We start from the raw sequence: 25,984 nt of genomic DNA, 5'->3' as shown, positions 1-25,984 counted from the left end.
ATTCTATAATTACAAATTATTTTAGCTTGAGGAACTAGAACTGAAATATTTTAATTTTTAGATGAAACTTGACATTGGATCTTTTATTAAAAGGATATGTCTATAAGTCTATAATTACTATGCCTGAATCATTTCTAAAATATATCAAATTTGTATTTTAGAATCTTAGTAAACATATGAGATATTTTGACATTAAGGTGTCATTTTTTATAAAGTTTATATTGTGATATATAATTTTTCTTACAGAGACCCTTTACTGATATTTCTAACAACTTACATTACTGAATATTACTATCTTACAATCACAAAAAGGTATAAAAGATTACACACATGGAGTATTGAACTGAATTTTAGCCTCTGATTGCTATAGATAGTCATTTCTGAATAAGAATTTAAGTAAAATGACAATTAAAATCAAAGCAACAGTAATAATAATAAAGAATGAGACCATTGAAGAGCATAAAAAATAGATGCGGAAAAAAGGTAAAGATGACTCATATACCAAACATTCAGCCAATGACCAAAGTCCAGCAATAACCGACGGCTTTATTTATTCAGTCACTTATCTCACCAGCCAACTCATATTTTCCAAGCACCCACCATCTGCCAGGCACATGGATTCTAATGTCTACATATCTCATGTGTAATTTCCTGCCTGTGATTTCGCTGCCTTTCCCGATCCTTAAACATATTGCTTCTTCTTATCCTTTAGTACTTTTCTCAACTTTATAATTTATTTCTATATTACAATCCAAGTTCATATGTTGCTTTCTTATTTACTAGGCTTTCAGATTACATACAAGCTACCTAACAGTAAGGAGCTAACTTTTCTATCATTTCAATCTTACAAATATATTACTCGCATGATTGATACTGGTTTTTGGTGAGATTTCTGTCCATATATTGTCTTGTATCAATGCCAGTTAATTCTGTGGGATAAGGTATTTTTAAGCTTTATTCCTTTAAATCCATTCTTGTAATATTTTATGTATATATAGAGGGAAGATTTCATAAAAATGCTGTGGGTAAGTGAAAGAAGACTTGCTGCCCCCTTGGAGTAAAATATGCTGAGATATTTTATTTAGTCATAAGAGGTATGAAATTGAGAAAATAATTTATTTGTCATTATATGTTCCTGTGCTTGAGGGCATATCATTATAAGAATATACTGATGGTTCCTTTGATAAATTCATATCAGCACCCTAAAACATTAAATATCTGTTTTTCATTTTATAATGATTTGAATTTAAATTATAGCGCACATAAAAGTCACACTTTTGAAAACTTGATTTTGATAGCAATAGTAAAAGTGTGTGTACCTTAAAGATGCACTTTTGAAGTAAAATCCGTGAGAGAAGAATCTCCAAGTGTGCCTCTTGTTTGTGATAGCATGTTCTGTATTGAGAAAAGAACAAATGCATCCACAAAACCACGAGAGGGAAATTTCTCTTTAAAAACCATGAGATAAAACCATAACCACACATATTTTTACATATTATGAGCAGCAGGAGAGTCCATCTATAATAAAGTATGCTGTAGAAACCAGATGAACAGTTGCATAGCAAAATAGAGCTTCTAGTGAGCTTTTCCTTGGAGTGACTATTAGAACAGAGAATCTTCTAGGTTGAAGCAACCACCGTGACCCTCAAGTCTGCATGAGAGACAAGAAAGAAGCTGTGCAGGCCCTGGCAGAAAAATAGTGACAAGCTGTCTGTAAGGGGTCTTTACCAGGGAAATCATTACGAAAGCAATGCAGTCATTCTTGGATGGAGAGGTGATTGAAATCCTCCCTTACACACATTTTTTTGAAGCCCATTGACTGAGCTGGTCTCTAAGATTCTCCATGACTTGGACACTACCAAGTTATTGTATTTGTTTACTATTGATTTCCCTGTCTTTTAATACCCTATGCCTTCTCTGTTACTTTTCATCAATTCTTTCCTGTTGTTGTTATGGCTTCTATTCTGTTAAGCAGAACTCATAGCTTGGAACAACTCTACCCCTGTAAGACACTACACTCTGCTTTTTTAAAATCAATACTAGGGATTAAATCTATGGATATATACATGCCACACAAGTACAGCACTATTGAGCTATACTACCAGTCTTTCTAAGTTACCTAGGCTGGTCATGATTTATTCTGTAATCCTTGAATATTTGATTTCAAGCCTGGGTTATTAAGCTCCATTAGAATCATTATTTGTCATCCTCTGTTCATATTTCTTGATATTTAATGAGCAGGGCAATTTCCTGTGTCTTATATTGCAAAAATTCATGGAATGTGGTTAATTCAATACCATTGCTGAAATATTGTTATTTAAGTAGCTTTAAATTTATTGTATATGGATGTGTGCTTGCATGTATACCTCTGCATCACGTTTGCTGCCTGGTGCCTTAGAGGTCAGAAAAGGTATCTGATAATCTGGAACTGGACTTACAGATGATTGTGAGCCACTGTGTTGGCTCTGTGGGTTGTGCCTGGGTCATCTGGGAAAACAAAGAGTGCTCGGAACTCTGTGACATCTCTCTTACTCCCTGAACTAGCATTGAAAAAAATCTATTGTGACACTCTGAGGTGTGTAAGTGAGGACCAAGTGTATTTGGCTTACTCATTCCTGTTTATGACCTCGACAGTGCCTAATATGTGCATGAATGCATTAGTGACCTCACTAAAAATACCTGGAGAAATGATAATTAGCATGAAAATGTTTGGAAGAGCTAGCCACAAGAATGAGACGCAGAGATCTTAAGCCTCATGCCATTAGTGATTGCCTATTATAAATAAACTCAATTATGAATGCACATATCATCGAGAACACAGGGTGTAAAAATATTAATAGTCAAAAGGTCAGGGATGGGACACAATTTAAAAAAATAAATCCTCAGTATTAACACTTATTTTAAGATTAATAACCTATAGAATAGCCATGTCACCTCCTGCTTTAACTTACAAGATGAATAAAGAAGGAAAGCTCTAACTTTCTCCTCTCATCCTCAGTCACTTGGCTAGTAATTAATAATCATAAGTTATTTATTAAAAGCAAGATACGACTACACTCAGCTAATTACTAGGAAAGGCACATGTGTGCAAATTTTTCCAAGAGAATATGTAAAATAGCCACAAAAAAACCAGAAGGACTTAATGTATGGATAAATTACAGTTACACTTCTAAATTGTGAGCCTAGGAATCTGAAAACTTGCAGATGCCTGTAAAGTATTTGATGAATTATAAAATCTTTATTATATTTTCTTAAGTGTAAGAAATGATATCTGAGAAGATAATAATTTAAATCTCAATGCATGGGACACTAATTTTATTTAATGTGGGAAAAGCTTTATTAACTCATCATTGTTAATTTATTAAGATACGTTAAAATTTACTCGCAGGAGCAACATGAAATTTAATTTTATATTTAACTAAAATAATTGAATATGAATAATATTGATTAAACATTTTGTTACAATAAGAACTTACTAAAACCAGGGTTCTAAGAATCAATATTGCAAGTTTGGACTATAATTCTCACACAAATCCTACTATGGTTACTGTAAGGCCAATTGCATTATGAATAGTAAGGCAATATAATCCATGTATTAAATGATTTATATGAGTGTGAGTGTGCAGAATTATTTCTGAAAATGTATTTTAAATCAGGTATATGTCATTTAAAATTTTACATTTAATAATATTCAATTATTTCTATTTATTGTTCAAATCAACATACAAATAATGCAATGCCCCAGGCACCTTAATATTTTCCTACTTTTTAAAACTCATATCTATGTCCCTATATATAATTATGTAATTACATATAAGTGATTATAACTATATTTTTCCTTCCTTTTCTTTGGGGATGATTATTTTTCCCACGCTCAGCATTCCTTAGTTGCCTATAGTTCTTTGTGCAGAGTTAGGGTCACATGAGCTTTCCCCTGTCCATGTTAGCCTATCTATTGTGTCATCCTTGTTACTGACTTCTTTGCATAGCCATGTGGGTAAGACTTGCAGGATGTAGCTTCTGACCTTCTTAAGGGACATAATCTTACAACAAGCTCTATATTCTATGCGTCCTATTTTAAACTATTTATTTATTTACTTATTATACTATGTTAGTTTCCATGTCTGTCTACATTCCAGAAGAGAACATTATTATTGATGGCTGCAAGCCACCATGTGGTTTCTGGGAACTGAACTCAGGACCTCTGGAAGAACAGTCAGTCTTCTTAACCTCTGAGCCATCTCTCCAGCCCCTGTTCTATGCGTTCTTAAACTATTCCTGCTCCCTCCCTCAAAATGATCCCTCAGCCTAAAGTGCTAAGATTGTATTGCAAATGTGTGAAGTTGCACAGGGGCTTCAGATCTGAGCTGTTTTTCTGTAATGGTCCCGATGTGTTGCAAGGAGAACTTTCCATGTTCCTCTCCATTTCCTTTATGTGCTGTTTCAGCTGATCAGTCTAAGTCCCCTTCTTTCCATCTTATTGGTACATTCTGTTCTCCAAGATGAGGTTTCTTGACACTCAGGACCTATACCTCTAGGTTTAACACATACCTTTTCATATCTGCCTATAATTTTTCTTTCATTTTTGCATACTAATATTTTAAAGTAAGCATATCTTTAAACTAATTTATATTCCCTTTCACAGGCCGAGAAAATTATTAGAATCCAGATGCTTCATCATTGTTGCAAAAGTTGGACCTTGCAATAGTTTTGTTTATTGGTTTGTTTTTATTTTCAGCTTCAGTATTGAAGGGGCTCCTCATTCTTTTGGGTGTTGATGTTAAAAACTCTATCATTCTTCTTTGCTAAGGATTCAGCTCAGAAACTTCCCCCCAGACCTCTGCAGAGGGCTGATTTTTCCTGAATCAGTTTCTCAGATGCTTTTAAGCAGGCTGTCTCATATTTAGGAGACTATTTCCACTTGGCAAGTGTGGAGAAGCCAGTTGCCCTTTGCAGAGAGGACTTCGGCTTCAATCACAATTCTCAGCATCCTCAAAGCATCTAGGCTCTGTCAGCTAATGGACTATCTCGTTCTCAAAAAACACAACATGGGCCGGGTGGCGGTGGCGCACGCCTTTAATCCCAGCACTCGGGAGGCAGAGGAAGGCGGATCTCTGTGAGTTCGAGACCAGCCTGGTCTACAAGAGCTAGTTCCAGGACAGGCTCCAAAGCTACAGAGAAACCCTGTCTCAAAAAAACCAAAAAAAAAAAAAAAAAAAAAAAAAACCCAAAAAAAAAAAAAACACACAACATGGGGGATAGAATAATTTTGGTCCTATAGGACATATAGGCTTATTTAAGTAGTTCAGAAATGTATCCATATTGTTCAAACCTATGAACTGAAAATTTTCGTTTTTAGGAAGACATTGACTAACTTATCTTACTTAACTTACCTTACTTGGTCTCAGTAGGCAGTCCTTAACAGTAATCAATTTTCCTCTCCAGTGTCTTTCAGTGAGCCTATAACTCAAATGTGGGAATAGTAAAATATTTTCTGTAGCTACTTCAGGTTTTATGAAACATAACTAGAGTATGTCAGATGTATTTTTGTTTTATACTCAAGAAAATACATTTTTCAATGCTGTGTACTGATTACTTTAATATTATATACCTTCATTTAAAAAGGGTGATACATTTAACATTTACATTATAATTATGCCAAAGTCAGAAGTCAGTAAGCAACCTGATGACAATGGCTTAACTCAAAATGTAAATGACTGAAACTTTTTGTTATTGTTTATACTTAATAATTTTGAGACAAGATTTCAACACAGTCACTACTGAGGCAGTTTTCATAGGGAAAAGTCTTCATGTGAAAACCTCCTTCATTTATACCTTTGTTTTCTATAGCAACTCCCAGTAACCTGAGTCCCGTCTGCCTCCCACACACAGGAGAAGCTAGGGCAGGGCAGGGCTTGAGGCGTAAGTCACAAAGCAATCCCACACCAGTTTGGAATTATGATTAATAAAGGGGTTATTTATTTAAAGGGAAAAAACTTACTGATCACTGTCCTAGACAATAGCCCTCTGCATGACCAGGAAAGGAGTCTAGTAGCCGGAACAGGAGCCAGAAGCAAGAGCAAGTGCATGGAAGCAGAGCAGGAAGCAAGAGAGCTAGTGTATTGCTACTGCTGCTTTTTAAAGCAAAAGAAACCACGCCCAGGTGGGCTGGTATCTTAAAGGCTATTGGCTGAAGGAGCAGAAGGAGCTCCCACAGTAAGGGCTGGGATTTTTTAGTTGTAGGAATGGGAAAGTTGAACTAGATATTTGTAATATTTATTAGAATTATCAATTTGCTTGCTATGGGTGAGTATCGACATCTTTGCTAATAACTTTTTAAGAGTGATCAGAGTAATTGATGTAATCACTTGACTTTGCACAAATAAGGGTAAGAGCTGTAGTGTATGTATGGCAATGAGAACAGCACTAAACTCTTCACTCAGGCCAAGATGGCCATTCTAGTTTAATATAAGGCACCAGTTTAGGCATTTATTGCCTCCCGTCTAAGATCTGCCCTTGAATTGTGCTCACACCAGCAATCTTGTGCCACTTATTCTGTCTTGTATCATGCCTATTACCAAATAATCACTCAAAATCAGTAAGTTTTATCTCCATTGGCAAACTCATTGAGGAAAAAATTTAGGTTGAATTTTTCAAACAAATAGAAAACACCTACATTACTATATCATTTAATACATATGCTATGTATTAAAATGTATACATAGTTTATGTAATGTTTACTTTTTGAAGTCAAAACAAAATCCTTAAATCTGTAGTTATTATTGTAATTTATATATTGTACTATGTCTATTTTGTCTATAGAAAAAGGTGATGGGACCTTAAAAGAGGTATGACAAGGTTCCAATAAAACACAAATATTCTTCTTCAATGACAGCAGAGAATGAGGCAGACGGCTGTTTCCTTTGAATATTCTAATAGTGATCAGACTGTTAATTAAAATAAGAGGTAACTCAGAATGTTCTCAACCTGTTCAGAGAATTAAATCAATCTAGATGATTTTTGACATACAGTTTTTCTCATTTTAAAACAAAAATCAAACAACGTTCCTTTAGTCTTATCATGGTGCCCATCTTCCCACTTCACCTCACTATGTTGGTATCACCTATTACCAAATTGTGTCAAAAAGGGGGGAAATAAATGTGGCTGGCATCTGTAGGGGGTGGCCATTTCTTTAACTTGTTTTCCTTTCCTATAACAAGTTAAATTTTTTTCAGGTGTTCCCTGAGATTTCTTCAACTGAATTCTGTCTAAATTGTGTAATTGCCATACTCGGGGAGTAAACTTTATTCTTTATCAAAGAACATACCTTTTCTTTCATCTATGCTGTCATAAAAGTGATTTTTGTTCAGTTTTATGCTCATAATCATAGAAAAGCAGCAGTGAAGACAGCTATATCTCAACAGTCCCTATAAATTATAGAAGAGTTATTAGGGCTTTCGTTAACACTGTACGTTTACATCACCAAACCATCCTAAGATTGTTGGTACTCCGAAGAGAGCAGTGGAAATCAGTGGCATTTAGATGCACATCATGTATTTCACACTTAATGTATCTGAGCTGATTAACTGACGGAGACTCATTCAGTGTCTGTCAGCAGATCCCGAGTAAAACAAAGAGGCTATAATTAATAAAATTGATTCCAGATATAGAAACCTGGAGGCATGAGGTGACAATTTGATCATAACATTTCCTTTGATCTAGGCAGAATACACAGACAGTAATTGCTTTTAGTTTCACAGCATGGATTTAGATCAGGGATGATTATTGTCTTCTTGCTACTGATGACTATGGTTGTGGTCAAGCTTGTTACAAAGTGGTCAATGAGCTTTTAAGAATAAAGTTTAGGAAACTCAAAGGTATGCCTTCAGCTATTATTTTGTCTTTGAGCTCTTAGGAAGTTCCCCAATGACATTTGAGAACATATCTGTCTTCATCATTTTAACAACATTTTTTTAAATTTATTTATTTTTTATTAAAAATTTCCACCTCGTCCCTACCTCCCATTTCGCTCCCCCTCCCCCCACTCCCTTCCTCCTCCCTCTCCAGTCCCAAGAGCAATAAAGGTTCCCTGCCCTGTGGGAAGACCAAGGTCTTCCCCCTCCATCCAGGTCTAGGAAGGTGAGCATCCAAACAGGCTAGGCCCCCCCAAAGCCAGTACATGCAGTATTGTTTTGAGACCTTCAATAAAACTACTTATTATTCCAACCGTGTGAAGTAAGTAAGACACATTCCCAGGCAAGAAGCGCACTTTCTCTTCAATATGCAACAGCAAATATTTCCCTAATGGAAGTTTTGTAGCATTCAACAGAAATGGAAAAGTCAAAACTTTTATAAGAGAGGTAGCTTTGTGTCAGTCAACTTTAGTTCCTGAATATAGATATTACCATTTTGATAATTTCAGTAATCTCACATAATAATATTTTATAGTACACTTTACAAATATCTACTAAACAATGTCAAAGTAAAGCTGACTGGAAGTAAAGTTATGACTATATACGAGTAACTGACGATTCTTAGAGGATCCACGAAGGGGATTCACTTATGTAACTTGATAGGCTGCTGCATGTAGTAAGCACGGTGATTGGAACAGCAAATTGTAAGAAAGGAACATCGGGCTTTACTGCGGGAGTTCTTTAACTTGCAAAATGATTCTAAAACTTTTATAAACTAAGTGCAGCCATGTGGTGCTATGATATGCCTGATAATGTACACTTAAGTGGGTTGATCTTATTCTTTCTTCGGCTATTTATCATTTCCTCACGTAAAACCACTCAAAATATTTTCTTCTAATTTTATTAAAATTTACATAACTTTTCAGTTATTTGTAGTCACATTGGAAACCATAATACTTCACACCTATTGGTAAATCCATTCCCTATCACACTCGCCCCTACGTTCCTAACACTCTGATAGCAATCTCTCTTCTCATCTGCTGAGAGTATTTAATTACAGGTGGAATGTGAACATAGTTTACAAGTAATTTTATTCCCTAAGTATTATATTTAGTGAGAGAATCTCCGTGTCATCCATGTTGTTACAAATGGCAGTATTTTTTACCATTTTAATGATTGAATAGCACTTTATTGAATATACAAACTACATACTCTTTACCTTTTAGCACTTGTTGAAAATATAGGTTATTCCCACATCTTTAGTACTGTATCATTGCAGGAAAATCTTCTGAGTTGTAGTTTCAGTCATTAGAAGTGGTCAAAGGAACCCATTAATGAATTAAAATGTTATAAATTAAATCGCTAGAAAGCATAGTTTTTTGGTCAATACTTCTTTTACTGCGGCTTTACATTATGAATCAGAGCACCTAGATCACATTTACAGGTAATGAGGTGACTGAACTATGGTGTGTAGCTTGGATCACAGATCTGCACGCTAGTTAAACAGTGGAGGTGACTTGCCTTACTTTTGAAACTCTGAGGTCTAGAGAAAGTCATTTAATTTTTCTTAGCTATTGGATTTGTGACTTGCCTTTTTATGTTTTAAAGCTCTGGGCATGCAGAATTCTCATATACCCCCTTATGGCTAGATTAGCCTTCTTTTCCACCAACACTTAACCCGATAATATTACCTTCATCACAGACCTGGTGCCAACTAACATGGTTTGTAATCAGAGTTCACATTTAGCATTAAGTATTCTGAATTTTGACGAGTGCATAATATCATGTGGGTACCATTCTAATACCATCCAGAAATGTTTCACCATGCTGAAATAAGCCACAGTCCGCCTATCCTTCTCTTCCTCACCTTAACCCCTGTAAATAATTTAGCTTCTTATTGTCTCCAAAACTGATTATGAAGAATTTAATTTACTTGTAATAATGCAACAAATATCATCCTCAGACTGGTTCTTTCAGTTGATAATATGTAATTCAGACTTTGTCTTGTCTTTTGTGCCTAAACAGTTCTTTTAAAGAACATTGAGCAGTATTCCACAGTACAGATATATCAAACCTTACTTAGCCATGGACTCCCGGGCCAACAACTTGGAAGGGGATTTCTCATGCCTGGTGCTGGGGTTTGGTTAGGTAATCTATGGCTCTCTAGGGAAGCATTGTCAGACCAAGTGTCAAGTGTCATAACTTCATTTTGTAGATACATAGATGCATGCATGCATTTATACATACTTATACGTATTATTTTAATTATAGATAAATATAAATGTAATTCCTTAGGGCTTTTAAAAATATTCATAGTATTTTTTTCCACTCCTCTCTGTCTATCCAGACCTCATGCTCCTATGCCACTTATGAACCGTAACAATGACAGTGAACTAAGAAATAACTAAAAATACAATAATGGCACACAACAACAGGGAGTGTGGAAAAACTCTAAGAGCCAGAGGACTGGGAAAAATATTGTGGGGTTCTGTTTTCTAGAAAGGAGAGAAAAAGAACATTCATAATGCCTTAAACAAGACCTAAACAAGGACACCACCCATAGGCTTGCTAATGTGGAAGATGGACTTCTTCCAGGGCTCCACCCCTCAGCAAACAAGTACAGACAGATAAAAATTGTTGAGAGAGGGAGAATTAGTATTCCCAGGGATGACACCCCTACATAATGATCAGCCCTGAAATCAAATACATATAAATAATACTGGGTAGACTCAGCAAGTTGTATTTATATATTTATGAATTTAAACATATGACAGTCTTAAGTGAAGAAAAAGAGGTCATGTATTTGAAAGGAAATGTGGTGAAGGGCATGGGAGGGGTTTCAATCTTCTTTTATTTTCTTTCTTTCTTGTTTTTTTTTTTGGGGGGGGGTTTCAAGACAGGGTTTCTCTGTAGTTTTGGGTCCTGTTCTGGAACTAGCTCTTGTAGACCAGGCTAGCCTCGAACTCACAGAGATCCACCTGCCTCTGCTTCCCAAGTGTTGGGATTAAAGGCTTGTGCCACAACTGCTTGACCTCAATCTTTTTAATGCTGTGACCATTTAATAAAGTACTTCAAGTTGTGGTAACCCACAAACAATAAAATTATTCGGTTGCTCCTTCATAACTTTAATTTTGCTGTTGTACTTTATCATAATGTAAATATCAGATAAGCAGGATATCTGATATATTACCCCTGTTAAAGGGTCATTCGACCTCCAAAAGGGTCTTGACCCACAGTTGAGAACTGCTGGGTAGAGGGCAGGAACCAGAACAGATGAAGTGTATTTATATTTTACTTTAAAAAATAATGTGTAAGTTGGCATGGAACATTTTTATTTTTATAATTAACCTTCATATCAGTGATATTTTTGCATTGAGCTATTCTTGATGTGAGATTTTCTTCACTTTTAGCATGCTGCCTTTACTGGGACTTTGTTCTTCCAAATAACTTCTACTATGAAATGAATCTGAGCTTTCATTACTGGGATTATCAGTTCTAATGCACACCAGCCTCTAATGTGCGTAAATTTTATTGAAATTTGAAGCTTCTTTTAGTTTCATTTATTATTTTGCTTCAAGGAAAAAATGCAGCTCTGATTTGTACGTTATCACATTTTTCTCTGAAAATGTAGGATTAATAGATAATAGAATTTAGTGTGTTCATACATTTTATTATTACCTGGTTTTGTTTATTTAATATCTTATTAAAATATTATTGCCAATTATTTAGAAAACAGAAGTTGGGAAATACATGAACATGTCATTAGATGCCAAAATAAACCAATTAGTCACATTCTTCCTACTTTTTTGTTGTATTGTTGTTATACAAAATATCATTTCAACACTCTATGCAAAGATAATGATGTTTAAATGAAGTTTTGGATGTTTGATTTAATTTTTCCACTCTTTCAAGGAACTCGGGAAATTCAGAAGGTAACAATAATGTCAATGTATGCCAAATTAAACAATAACTAAGAAACTAAATTAGGAAAAAAGGATCTTCTAATATACAGGCTTTATGAATATGTAGTTTCCAAGTCCGAATGATGAAAAAAATTAGAAAAAAGCAATGTGTTCCTAAGTGTGACAAAGGCCTTCCTTTCTTAGAAATTATTGTTTCTATTGAATGAGTCCAAGCTGGTATCAGGCCAAAGCACTTGATGTGAAATACTGCGGATTGATCGATTCATCAACCATTCAGATATCTAACAGTTATATAATTATTATTTGTTTTGAAATATTAACTAGGCATAACTATTAAGGATTTTAAAGTATTAAATATCTTAATCTCCTTTTGTGAGGTAAATCATAGAGACAAACCCTTTCTCAAAGAGGCATATGTTAAGGTTTCTCCAAATGTTAGGAGGCCATTGGAATATTTTTGCCTCTAGAGAGAATCTTGATGTGACTGGAAAGCTTAGGACAGACCATTTTTCACTTGAGCTCTTGGGAGAAAAATCTAAGTTACTTTTAGAGTTTGCTACATTTTAGTACAAACTTAGAGAGTTTTGTTATCATTTTCTTTCTGATAATGCCAACTTCAATTGTTGTGTCTCAATTTTCATATACTATTTTGCTTAGCATTCCTGTATTTTTCGCTTTATAAAAATAATCTTTAGTTTCTAAACTCTGTATTGCCAAATATTAAATTCATTTATAAGACTTGTACATACATGCTACAATGTATCATTCACTTTACCTTAAAATACATGTTATAAGAATATGTATTTGTGATTGCTACTGTGATGCGTCATTTTCACACTTAGAGGAAAAAAAATTCCCCCAGAAACTGTTCTCTTAAAATCATAGAGAATTTATTTTTCACTTGGCCTCTATAAATAGTATAACAGCAAAATTAGAATAAGAATCCCGTGACCTTTTCCTGCAAAGCGTAGAACCAGAACAACTGCTGAATTGCAAATGTTTATTCAGCTCTGTTCTGAGCCTTCAAGCAAACAAAGTGTAGTTGAATTTCTGCCAAAGGAGATGTTAAAAAGTAACTACAGTCAGTGCCTGTAAAAGATGTGGCAGGCTCTATAAAAAGAAGTGTCACGAGCTAGGAGAAAACAAGTTTTAAATTGTCAGGTAGACATAGTTGGGCTGTACTGTAAGAGGTGACCAATTTAGTGATATGAGGGAAAGGAATTTTACCAAACAAATAGATTCTGTCTACAACAAATGTTGAAGAGTATACAAAATGTCATATTGGTTTAATTTTAGTATGACTTACTAGCTAATTCCATGAAAATTAACTCCATCTAATAACCATCTTTATATCTATAACTCCTTGCATATTATTTCATATTTATATAAGGAATATATGTTGGCATCTAATGTGGCATATTAATTATCAAGTTGTTTATTATTATTATTATTATTATTATTATTATTATTAATTGCTTTTTTGAAACAGAGCTTCTCTGTGTAACAGTCCTACAGTCCTAAGTGTCCTGGAACTAGCTCTTGTAGACCAGGCTGTCCTTGAAGTCAAAGAGATCTACCGGCCTCTGCCTGCTGAGTGCTGGGATTAAAGGTGAATGCCACCACCACCCGGCACTTATCATGTTTATAATGATAACACACAACCTATTATTATATTTTGTTTGATTGCTTCACTAACCAATATATAAAGTTTTTACATAGATGATTATGGGTCAAGTTTTGAGTTCACATGAATAACAAATTATTTTATTTTCAATGTGTAGAAATTAATATAGATTGAAATATTACAGTGGTTGATCCATCAATAATTGTCTCCTGCAGTTTTGTTAGTGACGTTTAGTAGTATTAAAATAGACTGTTGCTAAGTAGATAGAAATCACTGAAAGAGTTAACCTCACCATAACACTTTTACTTTCATTTCTTCCTCCTTCCTGTACTTTCCCTTTTCCTTTCCTCCCTTCTTTCTTAGGAATGAGGATCTGAATCCATGTACCACCCTGAAAACTATAACGTAGCTGAGGTCACCTTTACGAAGGTTTCTTGCTTGCTTGCTTGCTTCCTTCCTTCTTTCCTTACAGTTTGATTGTATGTTTATTTGTGTGTGTGTGTGTGTGTGTGTGTGTGTGTGTGTGTGTGTGTGTGTGTGAGAGAGAGAGAGAGAGAGAGAGAGAGAGAGAGAGAGAGAGAGAGAGAGAGAGAGAGAGAGCCCATATGAGTATACACATGACACAGCATAGCTATGGAATAAGTCAGAGGAAGCTTGCAGGAGCTTGCAGGAGCTTGCAGGAGCCAGTTCTTTCCCTCCACTATGTGTGTCTCAGGGCTGGAACTCAGGTGGTGAGGCTTGGTTGCCGGTGCCTTTGTTTGTTGAGTCAAAAAAGTAGTCCTAGGAATCCTTGTGACATCTGAAATGTGTCTGTTTCTACAGGAAGTTACCAAATTCAAGCTGTCCCTTACATTTAAATGCAACTAGTATGCTTTTACACATGTTATTTCTCCATGCTGGTATATACCACTTGCGCACGTTGTCAATAAGTACTATTTCTAACACTGCTTTCTCTTAGTAAGTGTAAAGTGGACAGAGTTGCGTTTATATCGCCCTTTTGCAGCACGTGTGACCGAGTACCAGAAGAATGCTTAGCAAAAAGTAGATGCTCAATAAATGGAGGAAGGTTATGATTTATGCTGTCAAGGCGTTTATGGTTCCCTATGAGGGACGAATGCTGGTACATATGCAGGCATGTGCAAGAGAGGCAATTTAACATCTGTAAAGGCTACAAAGCTAGAATGTCAAAACTAGCAATGATGAGGTAGTTAAATGCATTTGATTTATGTTTTCGATATGAGGAATTGTTGACAAAGGGATTTTGTCAAGCATTTTGAAGTAGCATGTATGAATAGAAAACAATAGTTTCTGTCCAATTAGAATTGGTTACTCAGTGTGTGTGTTCTATTGTCATAATTCATATGAGGAAATAAATAATTTTATAAGAACTGATGACTTATATAATCATATACATATAACTGCTTCTGATATATCTCACATAATTTTTTATTAAGTGAAAATTTTTGTTAAGGTCTTTGTCTTATAACAGTATTTCAGACTATCTGAAAGATATGCTAGAAACATTTTGTTTCTTAGTCTGTATGATATTGTTCAGCATGATAGTGCTTTGGGGATAGGTTTTAGGACAAAGATTAATTCAACATTTAATTGTATTAATTTATATGAAATATTTTGGAAAATGTAATCTGTATTTTTGCTTCAGGAGATATTTTAAGTTCTTCACCTAATTTTTGACTAGAAACATATTTTACCAAATAATTTTTTGCTAATATCAACTAAAAGACAACCTTTCTGTGTTTTCTTTTTAGCTATATATTGGTTCTTTGTTGTTGTTGTTGTTTTAAGATGATCTTTTCTTCTATCAGTCTTCTAGGGCATTCTCCTGCAGTAACTTGATTATGCTGTTGCTACACAATGAAAATATTTTGGAAACTAAATCTTGTCTTGTTAGGGAAAGAACAATGGCAACCCCTGATTTGTTTTGATTCTATAATTGACCATGCAAGCTAGCATGTCTTAATAAGTAGTACAAGGAGAAAATCCAAAATAGGTAGGCTGAGAAGAGAGCATATCCACTGTGAAATTTAGGGAATGATAATCAGATGAAAGTTAATTTGTCATTTTGCAATGCTTTCCTGGGAAGTAAGCCTAGCAGGCTGGAGGTGGTGTCTCGTCAGTGTCTCCCGGAAATTAACTGTAGCGCGAAGTAGTTCTGCTATATTAAGCTACACTTCTTCAAGGAGAGGCATGTGCATAGTGGGGCTTGATTGGTTCTTAATAGATGTGATGTGTGTGCTTGTCAGACCCCACAGCAAAGTAGGCACCATAATCTAACTCAGATTGCCAATGAATAACAAGCATACAAGTGATTTCAACTGCTTTGAGTTGATTCTGAAAAATTAGGTGATTATTAGAAAATATATTAATTATGTTGAAGTTGACCTTTCATTTAGAGGTAACCACAATAGCAGCGTGATGAATAATTGCCTCCAATTACCCATCCTTTATTATTTAGTGCCTACAATGGTTAGACCCATTAGTTGATCATACATACATATCTATTGCAAACAGTTTGAGGATTAGATGCTATTAGCCTGACTACTACCCACATTTTATAGCAGCCAAGGTTAATGTTTTTTAAATAACATGTTATTGGTCTTACACAGTCTCTGATTTATAATCTACACTTCTGTTCTTTGGTTTTAGCATCACCCTCTCCCCCGGAGTGTTCAGCATAGACTACCTGTACACCTCATACTTTTCAATAAACCTGAACATCGCATCCACACTTAAATTCTCTTCTGGAACTTTAACACTTATCATGTTGGTCATTCTTAAAAATCTGTTTTTTTCCTTGGGGTCTTAGAAATCTAAAGTGTATCTTACAAATCTGTTGTTAAATCATTTATGAAGTTTTATTCCTTTATAAAATAATTAGGTTTTTCTGCTTTAATTAAAAACAAAAATTGCTGACCTCAGTTGTGCACAAGTAGCAAACTGACATCTGAAAACGCATTAGAAATCCATTTGCTTCTACATGATAGAGCACTGTATAGAGTTGAATGCATGCCGCGATCCCTCTCTAACAGTTGGCAAACTATGTTGGGCTTTAACGGAATTCCATCTATTTGAACAGCGAGCTTTCCGGAAACAATTTATGTATACTTGATGACTTGGCAGCATGTACCCCAGTGGAGCCTGATGCCAATAACCTCGGTGTTATTGAGCACTGAAGAACACAGTGTCTTTTTGTTTTATATAAGAGTTAAAGTATTATGAGCATTTTTAGAAAGTTTAGAGCTTAAATTTGGGTTCAGCTCAGAGCAGTGGGATAGAGAACATGAAAAGAGTGCTAAGTGATCCCAACAGTTATTGTCTAGTGGGGATGGGGAAATTCTGTAAGTATTTTTGGAAGAACCAGCAATAGATTTTATATAATAACTGATGTCAGATTCCCCTCTGTGTGCTGTGAATATGTTTTGTTTTCATTGGTTAATAAAGAAGCTGCCTTGGTCTTCAACAGGGCAGAATAGAGCTAGGTGGGGGAAAACTAAACTGAATGCTGGCAGAAAATAGGTAGAGTCAGAGATGCCATGTAGCTGCCACTGGAGGAGACAGGTGTTGGAACTTTGCCGGTAGGCCATAACCTCATGGTGATGCGCAGATTAATGAATATGGGTTGATTCAAGATGTAAGAGCTAGCTAGAAATAGCCTAGAGCTATTGGTGAAATGGAACTGCAGTTAATAGAGATTTCTATGTAATTATTTCACAAGTCTGGGCAGTAAGAGAATGAACGAGCAGCCTATGCCAACAAATACCCTTAAAAGAAATAGGCAGGGTTAAGTCCCTCCTACCTCCAACTCCAAGACAGGATCCTCTACATAGGAAATGCTCAGTATCTTAAAGAATGGGGGAGGAAGGGTGGCTCAGCAATTAGAGCATATGCGCTAGTCCAGAGGACCACAAAAATATAAAAAGAATTGGTTTTCTCTTTCTACCATGTGGGTTGCAGGGATCGAACTCAAATCACCAAGCTTGGCAGAAAGCATCTTTACCAGCTGAGTCCCTCCCTGCCCCTGCTACCTCCCCAACCCTTGTTCATTTATTACTTAAAACATTATGAGCAAACCTTTTTAAAAAAAAGAAATAAGCAGGGTAGCCTGGGAAGTTATTTGAGATGTACAACACGTGCTGTATAAGCTTCTAGCTTATATAGTTATAATAATAACTGATAATTTAAGGGAAAAAATAGATAAGGACTTGAGATAGAAAAAATAATGCTTTTAGTTAAAAATTTCCAGCTTTGTATATCTTTATGATTGTGAAAATGAACTAGCATTTATATAGCCTTCATTTGAAGACACTTCTTGAATAAAATGATCACTGGATATTAATCTAAGCAATTTACATATATTTCTTAATTTGCTTAATCTATCACAGCAACCTTTCGAGGAAAGCTTCAGTTTAACATATAATAAAATGAAGATTCCAACGGCTTATTAGCTTTATCTTCACCCAAATTATACATTAATTAATGATTCAGCTAAGTTACACTGTTTGATTTTACATGGGTCTGGCCTGAAAATCCATTATTTATCCATTGGCCTCTAGGGCTGATATGACCTGCTTCTTTGATACTGGAGTATCAGCTGCATTTATCCTACAAAATCTATGTGTATAGCATTGTAGCTGTAGCAAAGAATGTTTTTTTCATTTGTTTGTTTTTGTATTTTGACACAGAAGGATGAACAATGAAATGACTTATCAATAAACTCCTATCTGCTCCCCCCTCCACACACACATAAACATTTGCAGGAATCTGATAGAGTTAACTATGATCAGATTTCAGCTCTTTGACTAAAGAGTACATGAGACAATAAGTATTAATATGTGGTTTGAGACCAAGTTTGGTCTCTAGTCTTAGTTCTGCAATTTTTTTTTGCTTCTGGTATGTGCTAAAATCCAGTACTTTTCCTGAAATATGGACTTACTAAATTCACTTCCGAGAGCCACTGTGATAGAGTAGACAAATATTATGCTACATAGCACAATGCTAGCTATGCGCTATGTGATTAATATTATCCTTCTTTTCTTACAAAAAATATTGATCGCTTCTCCCAGAGGAAAATAAACTAAGAACTTCTACTGTGGCTAAATGATGATTCAGTATGTTTTAATTGTTAATGATGTACTGTTATTTCTGGTTTACCATATATTTTCCATATGTCATAAAACTAATGGCTTTAGTAAACAAATATCTAATATTTATGTAAATATTTTTAAATTACAAGCAATATTTCATGAGTTCGTCTTGAAAACTCCAAGGTATAAGAACCAATAATATTTGCAATTTAAAGATTAAGAAAAATGAGAGTCAACAAAACAATGTTAGGTACCTTCCAAAATTTATATATTCTAGGTACTAGTACTGGGAAGTGACCACAAGGTTGGGGTGAGGGTTGTTAACTTCCTGAATCTGTTTAAGGGTCCTTTGATGTTTACCTCCATAGAGATGTTGTCCTTGTCATACCAAACTGGAAATCCCTGATCACTAACTTACAGAATTAATACTCCATTCACAGTAATTAGCATTAAAATTTGAATTATCATTGCCTACATTTCTGATGCTCTAATTCTCCCTTTTATTCCTTCTTTGGATGACATGATGCAGCTTGATAGACAGCCGGTATAATAACATAGATATTAAAAACATGGTTTTCTATGTTCAGGCCCAGCTCCATTATGGTTATGTGATTCTACTATGACTTAGTTTTACTTAAAGAATTCAGGAAAGAAGCAACAGCATCTCAAGTCTCTCAAAGTGTCTGGAGGGTTGGAGGCATAGAAAAAAAAGCAACAGGTTTAAGGAGCTAAAGAGGAGAAGTTGCCATTTGTACAACTGACTATCAAACTTTCCTAAAGCCCTGCATGCTGCTCCGAACTTTATGAACTACAAGCCACAGCTCCTCTCATGACTTGACATAGAGGCCGAAATGTTCGGTGACTGAGCGGCTGCTTCTTCTACATCATGATCATTTTATCTGTGCACCTGAAAATTCGGGATACTGTCAGAACGGAAGTGAAAAGCTTGACAGATTGGAAACACAGAAAATTAATGTTCAAAGCTGCTGGATATTAGCAATCACTTCTTGTCAACTTACAAAGAATTAAAATATTTTATAACATTTTAAACTTCCTCATCCAGTAAGTATTGCATTTCCCACCTCTCCAAACTCCCCCCAGATCCCCACACTTTCCTATCCACTCAACTCCGGTTCTTACATTCTGCCCCTCACCCCCAGCCATCTCTTTCTCTTTATCTCTCAGAAGTTCAGCAAACAAACAGACATCTAAGATGGACACTAAGGGGTTATACTACACAAGAAACTATTTGAAATTGCTTCCTGTGGCAAAGGCAAAATCAGTTTTCTCCAAGGGGGTGTCACTAGGTATGACAACCACACTCTAAGGCATGTCTCATGTCTAGGAGTACTTAACCCATAAAATTAATTCTATGTTTTTAGTTTGCTTGTTTGTTTTTTTTTATTTTTGACTCTTTAATTAATTTTGTTTTGTCATTTTTTTGTCTTAAACACTATTATTAAGTTAAATTACTCATATTCCCACTGTTTAGATTTTCTCAACATTTTGTTTCTACACATGTCTCATAAACTGAGAGACTCAGTGTGAGCACTAGATTTTCATTAAAAAGGCTTTCCGTAAGTGAATAAATAAATTTATCATAACTTCATATTAATGACACAAAGAAAACCGACATTAGTTTTTCTTTTTTTCTTTGTTCCATTCTTTTATTGGCTAGAAGAACACATATAGAACATCCAAATCCACACACATCACCGTTTTAAAATGTTGTCTCGCCTTGGGAATCTTACTAATTTGAAATTGAAATATGCATAATGATGAAGAAGTTTTATATATATTGGATGACAGAAAAACCTATGACTCTTATTTCTTGCCTTAGACAGCAAGCCAAGATCTACTTAAGAAACTACTGCTTTTCAGTGTGACCCAATTGTCAACCACATTCAGAGGGTCCAGTTTACTCCCATGCTCGTTCTTTTCCAGTCCAGCTGGTGTTGGTGAGCTCCTATAAGCTCAGGCACATGGTCTCAGTGGGTGAACCAACCCCTCATGTTCCTAACTTCCTTGTTTATAGTCTTCCTCCTTCTGCTCTTCAACTGGACCTTGGGAGCTCAGTCCAATGCTCTGACATGGGTCTCTGTCTCTGTCTCTGTCTCCATCCATCTCCGGACAAAGGCTCTATGGTGATATTTAAGATATTCATCCGTCTGACTAGGGGACAAGGCCAGTTCAGGCACCCTCTCTTCCACTGGGCCTAGCACTTCCCACAGGACAGGGTACCTTGCCATCTCTTAGGACTGGACTGGGGTGGGGGAAAGATAGAGGGAGAGCGGGAGGTAAGTGGGAGCAGGGTAGAAAGTGGACATTTAGATTAGTATTATTTATAAAGTAATTTTTTTAGAAAAAAATACAGCTTTTAAAAATCTATCCCAAACTGATGTCCAAAAAAATGCAAACTCTAATTAAGAAGCTTTAAATTTGATATAATTATGTTTTCTAAGAATATGTGTGCATTATAGCATCCTTTCTTCTAGAATGCTCAATCTTTTCACTAGTTTTTCTAGTTAAAACTATTTAAAAATAAACCATGCTTACATTCATGAACAAAGATATCAGCTGAATTAAAGTGTTTTCAGGTGAACACCATCATTCAAAGGGCACTATTTGATTGCACCTCTCAGCTGGCGAGATGACTGTTTGCATGTTTTAACCAGATTCCAGACTGGAACAAATGTGGTGAAAATCAACACGCACTCATCCCTGTGGAAACTGGCGAAGCAGCAGATGCTGCTGCTGGAAATAGCTGGGACTTCTGCATCTTTGGCTGAAAAACATTTTGTGGAAAAAAAAAGATTTATTTCATGCATTGGCTCACAGATTAAAAAGGGTATATGTTATTGTCTCATGTGTTTTATTCTTGCAGCATTATAAATTTAGAATGGTAAAATGCAGATGACCTCTTTGACGTTTCCTATAGACAATCCTTTATTTACCCTAGACTAAGGTCATGTATTCAACCTAATTCAAGGATCAGTATAATAACAGGTCTGGGAGCTTTTGAGGTGAAAAGGGCAAGGCTTGATATTTCAAGTCCTCATTTAAACTGTCAGACTATCACTATTTCAGTAGTTGTCTACTGTTTCTACTGGTAGAGAGAAGACCTGCATAGGTCACAAACAGTGAGCAGGATATGTTCAAAAATGACATAAGCACATGACCTAGCATAAGAATTGCTGGGGAGGTGGGGTAGAGGGTGAGAGCAAGGGGTTAGCAAGAGTACTCCACCACAGTGGTGACTATTTTATCAGCATGCCCTCAACAAGGAGAAATAAGCAACCAAGCAAAAAGCCATTCTCCAGTAAGGGTGGTCATCAGACGTTGTTTCAGTATCTACGCTCACTGTTGGAAAGAATTGCATTAAGCTCATGGCTGGAATTACTTTGAGACTTTGAATAAACAATATGTGCTTACAGAAATCATAGGACAACCCGACAAAGATGTCACAGGTCCAGCACACTGACAAGCTGAGAATGTGCCTTGACACACAGTTGTACTAAACCTGGAATGTGGCAAAATGGAGTGAGAAAGCTGGGTTGTTTTAAATTAAAATGGGGTTTTACGGGAAATACCACCTCTTAACTGTAAAACACATTGATCATTTCACTCCATTGAAACCATTCAGAGAGATTTTGTAACTTCCTACAAAATAGTTTCCTTTCAGGAGAGAATGAAAGGGCATGCTAATATCCTTGGCTGTATTATTTAGTAATTAGAGCATTTATTTTTTTCTGGGTAGTTTATCTTCAAATTCCTCAAATAAATCAGGAGAGTCCTTTTTATATTTTATGATGAATGGGCAATCCAGCATTTTCATATTGAGTAGTGGATCATAAATATGTTTAGATTACAAAAGGATGTGCTAGTGTTTGTAAAATCCAGAAGTCACTTTTTTAACTGATTATTTTCCTATATGAATATATAAAGGGCTGTTTTGGCACTATAGGCATGAATGTATTATTTCAGTGTTAGTGTGATGACTTGGTATAGACACTTAACTGAATAATTAAAAGTAGAGAAGAAGAAGAGAGTGAGCAGAGAGAGAGAGAGAGAGAGAGAGAGAGAGAGATGAACGGATGAGGAGAGATGGTAAAACTATGCTGACATTTTTACATTTTTTTCTCTGCAGCTTATTAAATCAGGTTCCCTGTAGCTCAAAACGCCTCTGAGCCCAGGGTTACTTATCTTTCTATTTGACAGAGCACATCTGCTTAACAGGACTGTACAGAGGATAAGGAAGCAGAACCGGGGCGCCTAGCACAGTACCTATCGTGACACGGACATTTAATTTCTGCATTAGAGGTTTCAATCCCTTCTGAAAGATGGCTTGTGATGATGTAATGATGACCACGAAGCACCTTGTGATACATGACTGATAATGTTCATTTGGCGAGAGTATGGAGGGATGCAGTGAAGGGTTTAACTTTTCTTCAGTGTGACATTTGAAATGACAGACTTTAATCCTAATTCCCTGTAAGTACTGTGTGTGATTGCTTTTCAGGCAGCAGAAAGGGCAAAGAATTCCTTTATTCATTCTCCGCTGTGTTTTATAACAACAGAAATCACCTGTGTGATGTGAATAATTGAAAGAAGGAAGATGGGCATTGTTCATTAGATACCGCTTAATCCTGAAGAGAGAATTACTAGTTCTATGCTTTTACATTGTAATAGCCAATTGGAGAAGCTTGATAATGAAAGTGCAGGGAAGCAATCATTTTACTTTTCACAGAAAATCATACTGTGATTTGTATAAAGCTGAGATCTGACGTGTGATTTTAACTTTTCACTTCATTTTTTCCAAAGGCAAATAAATATTCAGAGGTTGATTGATTAGATAATAACTTAATGTAAATAAATTATATTGAAGAAAACAAAATTGGTTATGTCAAAGTACCTTGAGATATATTATATTCAAGCAACATAATATGTGGCGTGATTATAAATCTTACATCCAGAATGACTTCCAGAATTTTTTAGAATAGAAATGGAAAGAGATATATTATGAGGTCCAAAGAAGTTATTTTACTATCAACATTTTTACAATATTAACCAAATTTATCCAGAGTTTGTAGATTAAAAGAGGTAGAAGTACCACAATGACTTGCCATTAACCAGTAAAGAAATTTCTGGATTTGTTAATTTAATCAGTATTTTGGGGGAGATATTTTTGGTGTTCCTACTTCCTCTTGCTTGTTGTCATTAACTGACGAGGAAAATAAAACTCTTACTTATTAAGAGCAAACTACACATATTAACTGCATGATTGTTTTTTTTTTTTTTTTGGTTTTTTGAGACAGAGTTGCTCTGCGGCTTTGGAGCATGTCCTGGAACTAGCTCTTGTAGACCAGGCTGGCCTCAAACTCACAGAAATCCGTCTGCTTCTGCCTCCCAAGTGCTGGGATTAAAGGCGTGCGCCACCACCGCCTGGCTTGATTTGTTGTTTTTATGTGACTTTTATTTCTTGCTATCAGCGTGAAATTCTCGGTGTTTTCAACTTTACACTACAGGAAATAATTTGAGTTTCTAACTTCTTTCCTTTTAACATTCTGGTGCAGTTTGCATTCAAAGCAAGATATATTTGACACATCACATTGCTTATTAAATGATGGATATGGTTATATTATTTCCCCTTCAGTTTTGTCCTATACATAAGTATTCTAATGTTATGCTATGGTTTTAAACTTGGTTTGAGGATAATGAACCATGAATAATGTAATCTGATAATTTCTAGTACCTTGTGTGTTCCTGTGGGAGTAAATGCAGTACAGCTTTAACATAGAGTAAAATTTCTAAAGTCTTATACCGTGTGGTCTACTTATATGAATCTCTAAACAGGCTGGATTCTCGCTTTTTCTTCTGCCTCTACTTTGCATAATTCATCAAAAGATTTCTTTCTGCTTGCAGGGATGACTTGTCAAGCTCGGACATCATACACTGAGGATGAAGTTCTTTGGGGTCATCGTTTTTTTCCTGTAATTTCTTTAGAAGAAGGGTTCTTTAAAGTCGATTACTCCCAGTTTCATGCAACATTTGAAGTCCCCACCCCTCCGTACAGTGTGAAAGAGCAGGAGGAAATGCTTCTTATGTCCTCCCCTTTAATAGCACCAGCCATAACCAATAGCAAAGAAAGACATAATTCTGTGGAGTGCTTAGACGGACTAGATGACATTAGCACAAAACTTCCATCAAAGCTGCAGAAAATTACTGGAAGAGAAGACTTTCCCAAAAAACTCCTGAGGATGAGTTCTACAACTTCAGAAAAAGCCTATAGTTTGGGTGATTTGCCCATGAAACTCCAACGAATAAGTTCAGTTCCTGGCAACTCTGAAGATAAACTGGTATCTAAAACCACCAAGATGTTATCTGATCCCATGAGTCAGTCTGTGGCAGATTTGCCACCAAAGCTTCAAAAGATGGCTGGAGGACCTGCCAGGATGGAAGGGAATCTTCCAGCCAAACTAAGAAAAATGAACTCTGACCGTTTCACATAGCAAACACCTCTTTAGGAATTATTTAATGTTTTGATTTAGTATTAGCCCAATATTTGGCTTACAAAATAATCCTCCCTAAGAAATCTGAGAGGTCTATCCCAGTCTAGCAAGTATATTTGAGAACTCTTCATTCCAGTGTTGTTATTTGCAGAACATGAATTATGAAGGGAGGTCATCATAAGGAAGTTATTAGTGGGCATGTATTATCACATCAAGCATGCAATAATGTGCAAATTTTGCATTTAGTTTTATGGCATGATTTATATATGGCATATTTATATTGAATATTCTGAAAATATATATAAATATATATTTGAAGTGGAGATATTCTCCCCATAATTTCTAATATATGTATTAAGCCAAACATGAGTGGTTAGCTTTCAGGGCACTAAAATTATATACATGTATACATACACACATATGAACGCACACACACACACAAACAGATAACATACCCATACAAACATATATATCTAATAAAAATTGTGATGTTTTGTTCAAATTTGTATTTCTTGTGCATGTTTACTTTATTAGAATAGGAAGGCTGCTGGCATTGATTATGAATACCAAATGTTTTAGCCTTAAATTATTTGTTCTTTAACATATGATTTAATGTTTTCTGCTGTTAAGGTCATGGAATCTTTCAATTGTACTTTATCATGAAAGATTTTCAGAAGCCTGTGGTGTTCATGGCACCACAGACAGAGGCATCATGATTATATATTTAATTTGTAAATTTTAGAATGTGCCAGTACCTGGTACATACCATTGTACTTTTCTTATGAGTTTTAGAAGTCACTAGAACTGGGGTCAGGTGAATAAGTTTATCAATTCATCAATTGTTTATCAATTCATCAATTAGTCTTTTCCTAGACTAACTAATATCTCTAAGTTGGATTTGTACACAATC

The 25,984-nt window shown here is 35.5% G+C and overlaps 1 protein-coding gene across 1 annotated transcript in view; it reads left to right on the top strand.

The window, feature by feature from the left end:
- The window catches only part of Kcnj3 (potassium inwardly rectifying channel subfamily J member 3), a 125,057-nt gene extending 99,983 nt beyond the window's left edge, over positions 1–25,074 (top strand). The window contains exon 3 of the mRNA XM_038337777.1: positions 24,488–25,074. Within this exon, the coding sequence (XP_038193705.1) occupies positions 24,488–25,074 (587 nt within the window). The remainder of the gene's footprint in view (positions 1–24,487) is intronic.
- Positions 25,075–25,984: the final 910 nt, after the last annotated feature.

Source organism: Arvicola amphibius, chromosome 7 (genome assembly GCF_903992535.2).
Source record: "Arvicola amphibius chromosome 7, mArvAmp1.2, whole genome shotgun sequence".
Taxonomy (NCBI): Eukaryota; Metazoa; Chordata; class Mammalia; order Rodentia; family Cricetidae; genus Arvicola; species Arvicola amphibius.
Note: the sequence above shows the minus strand (reverse complement) of the source record. Positions and strands in the feature narration are given on the sequence as shown.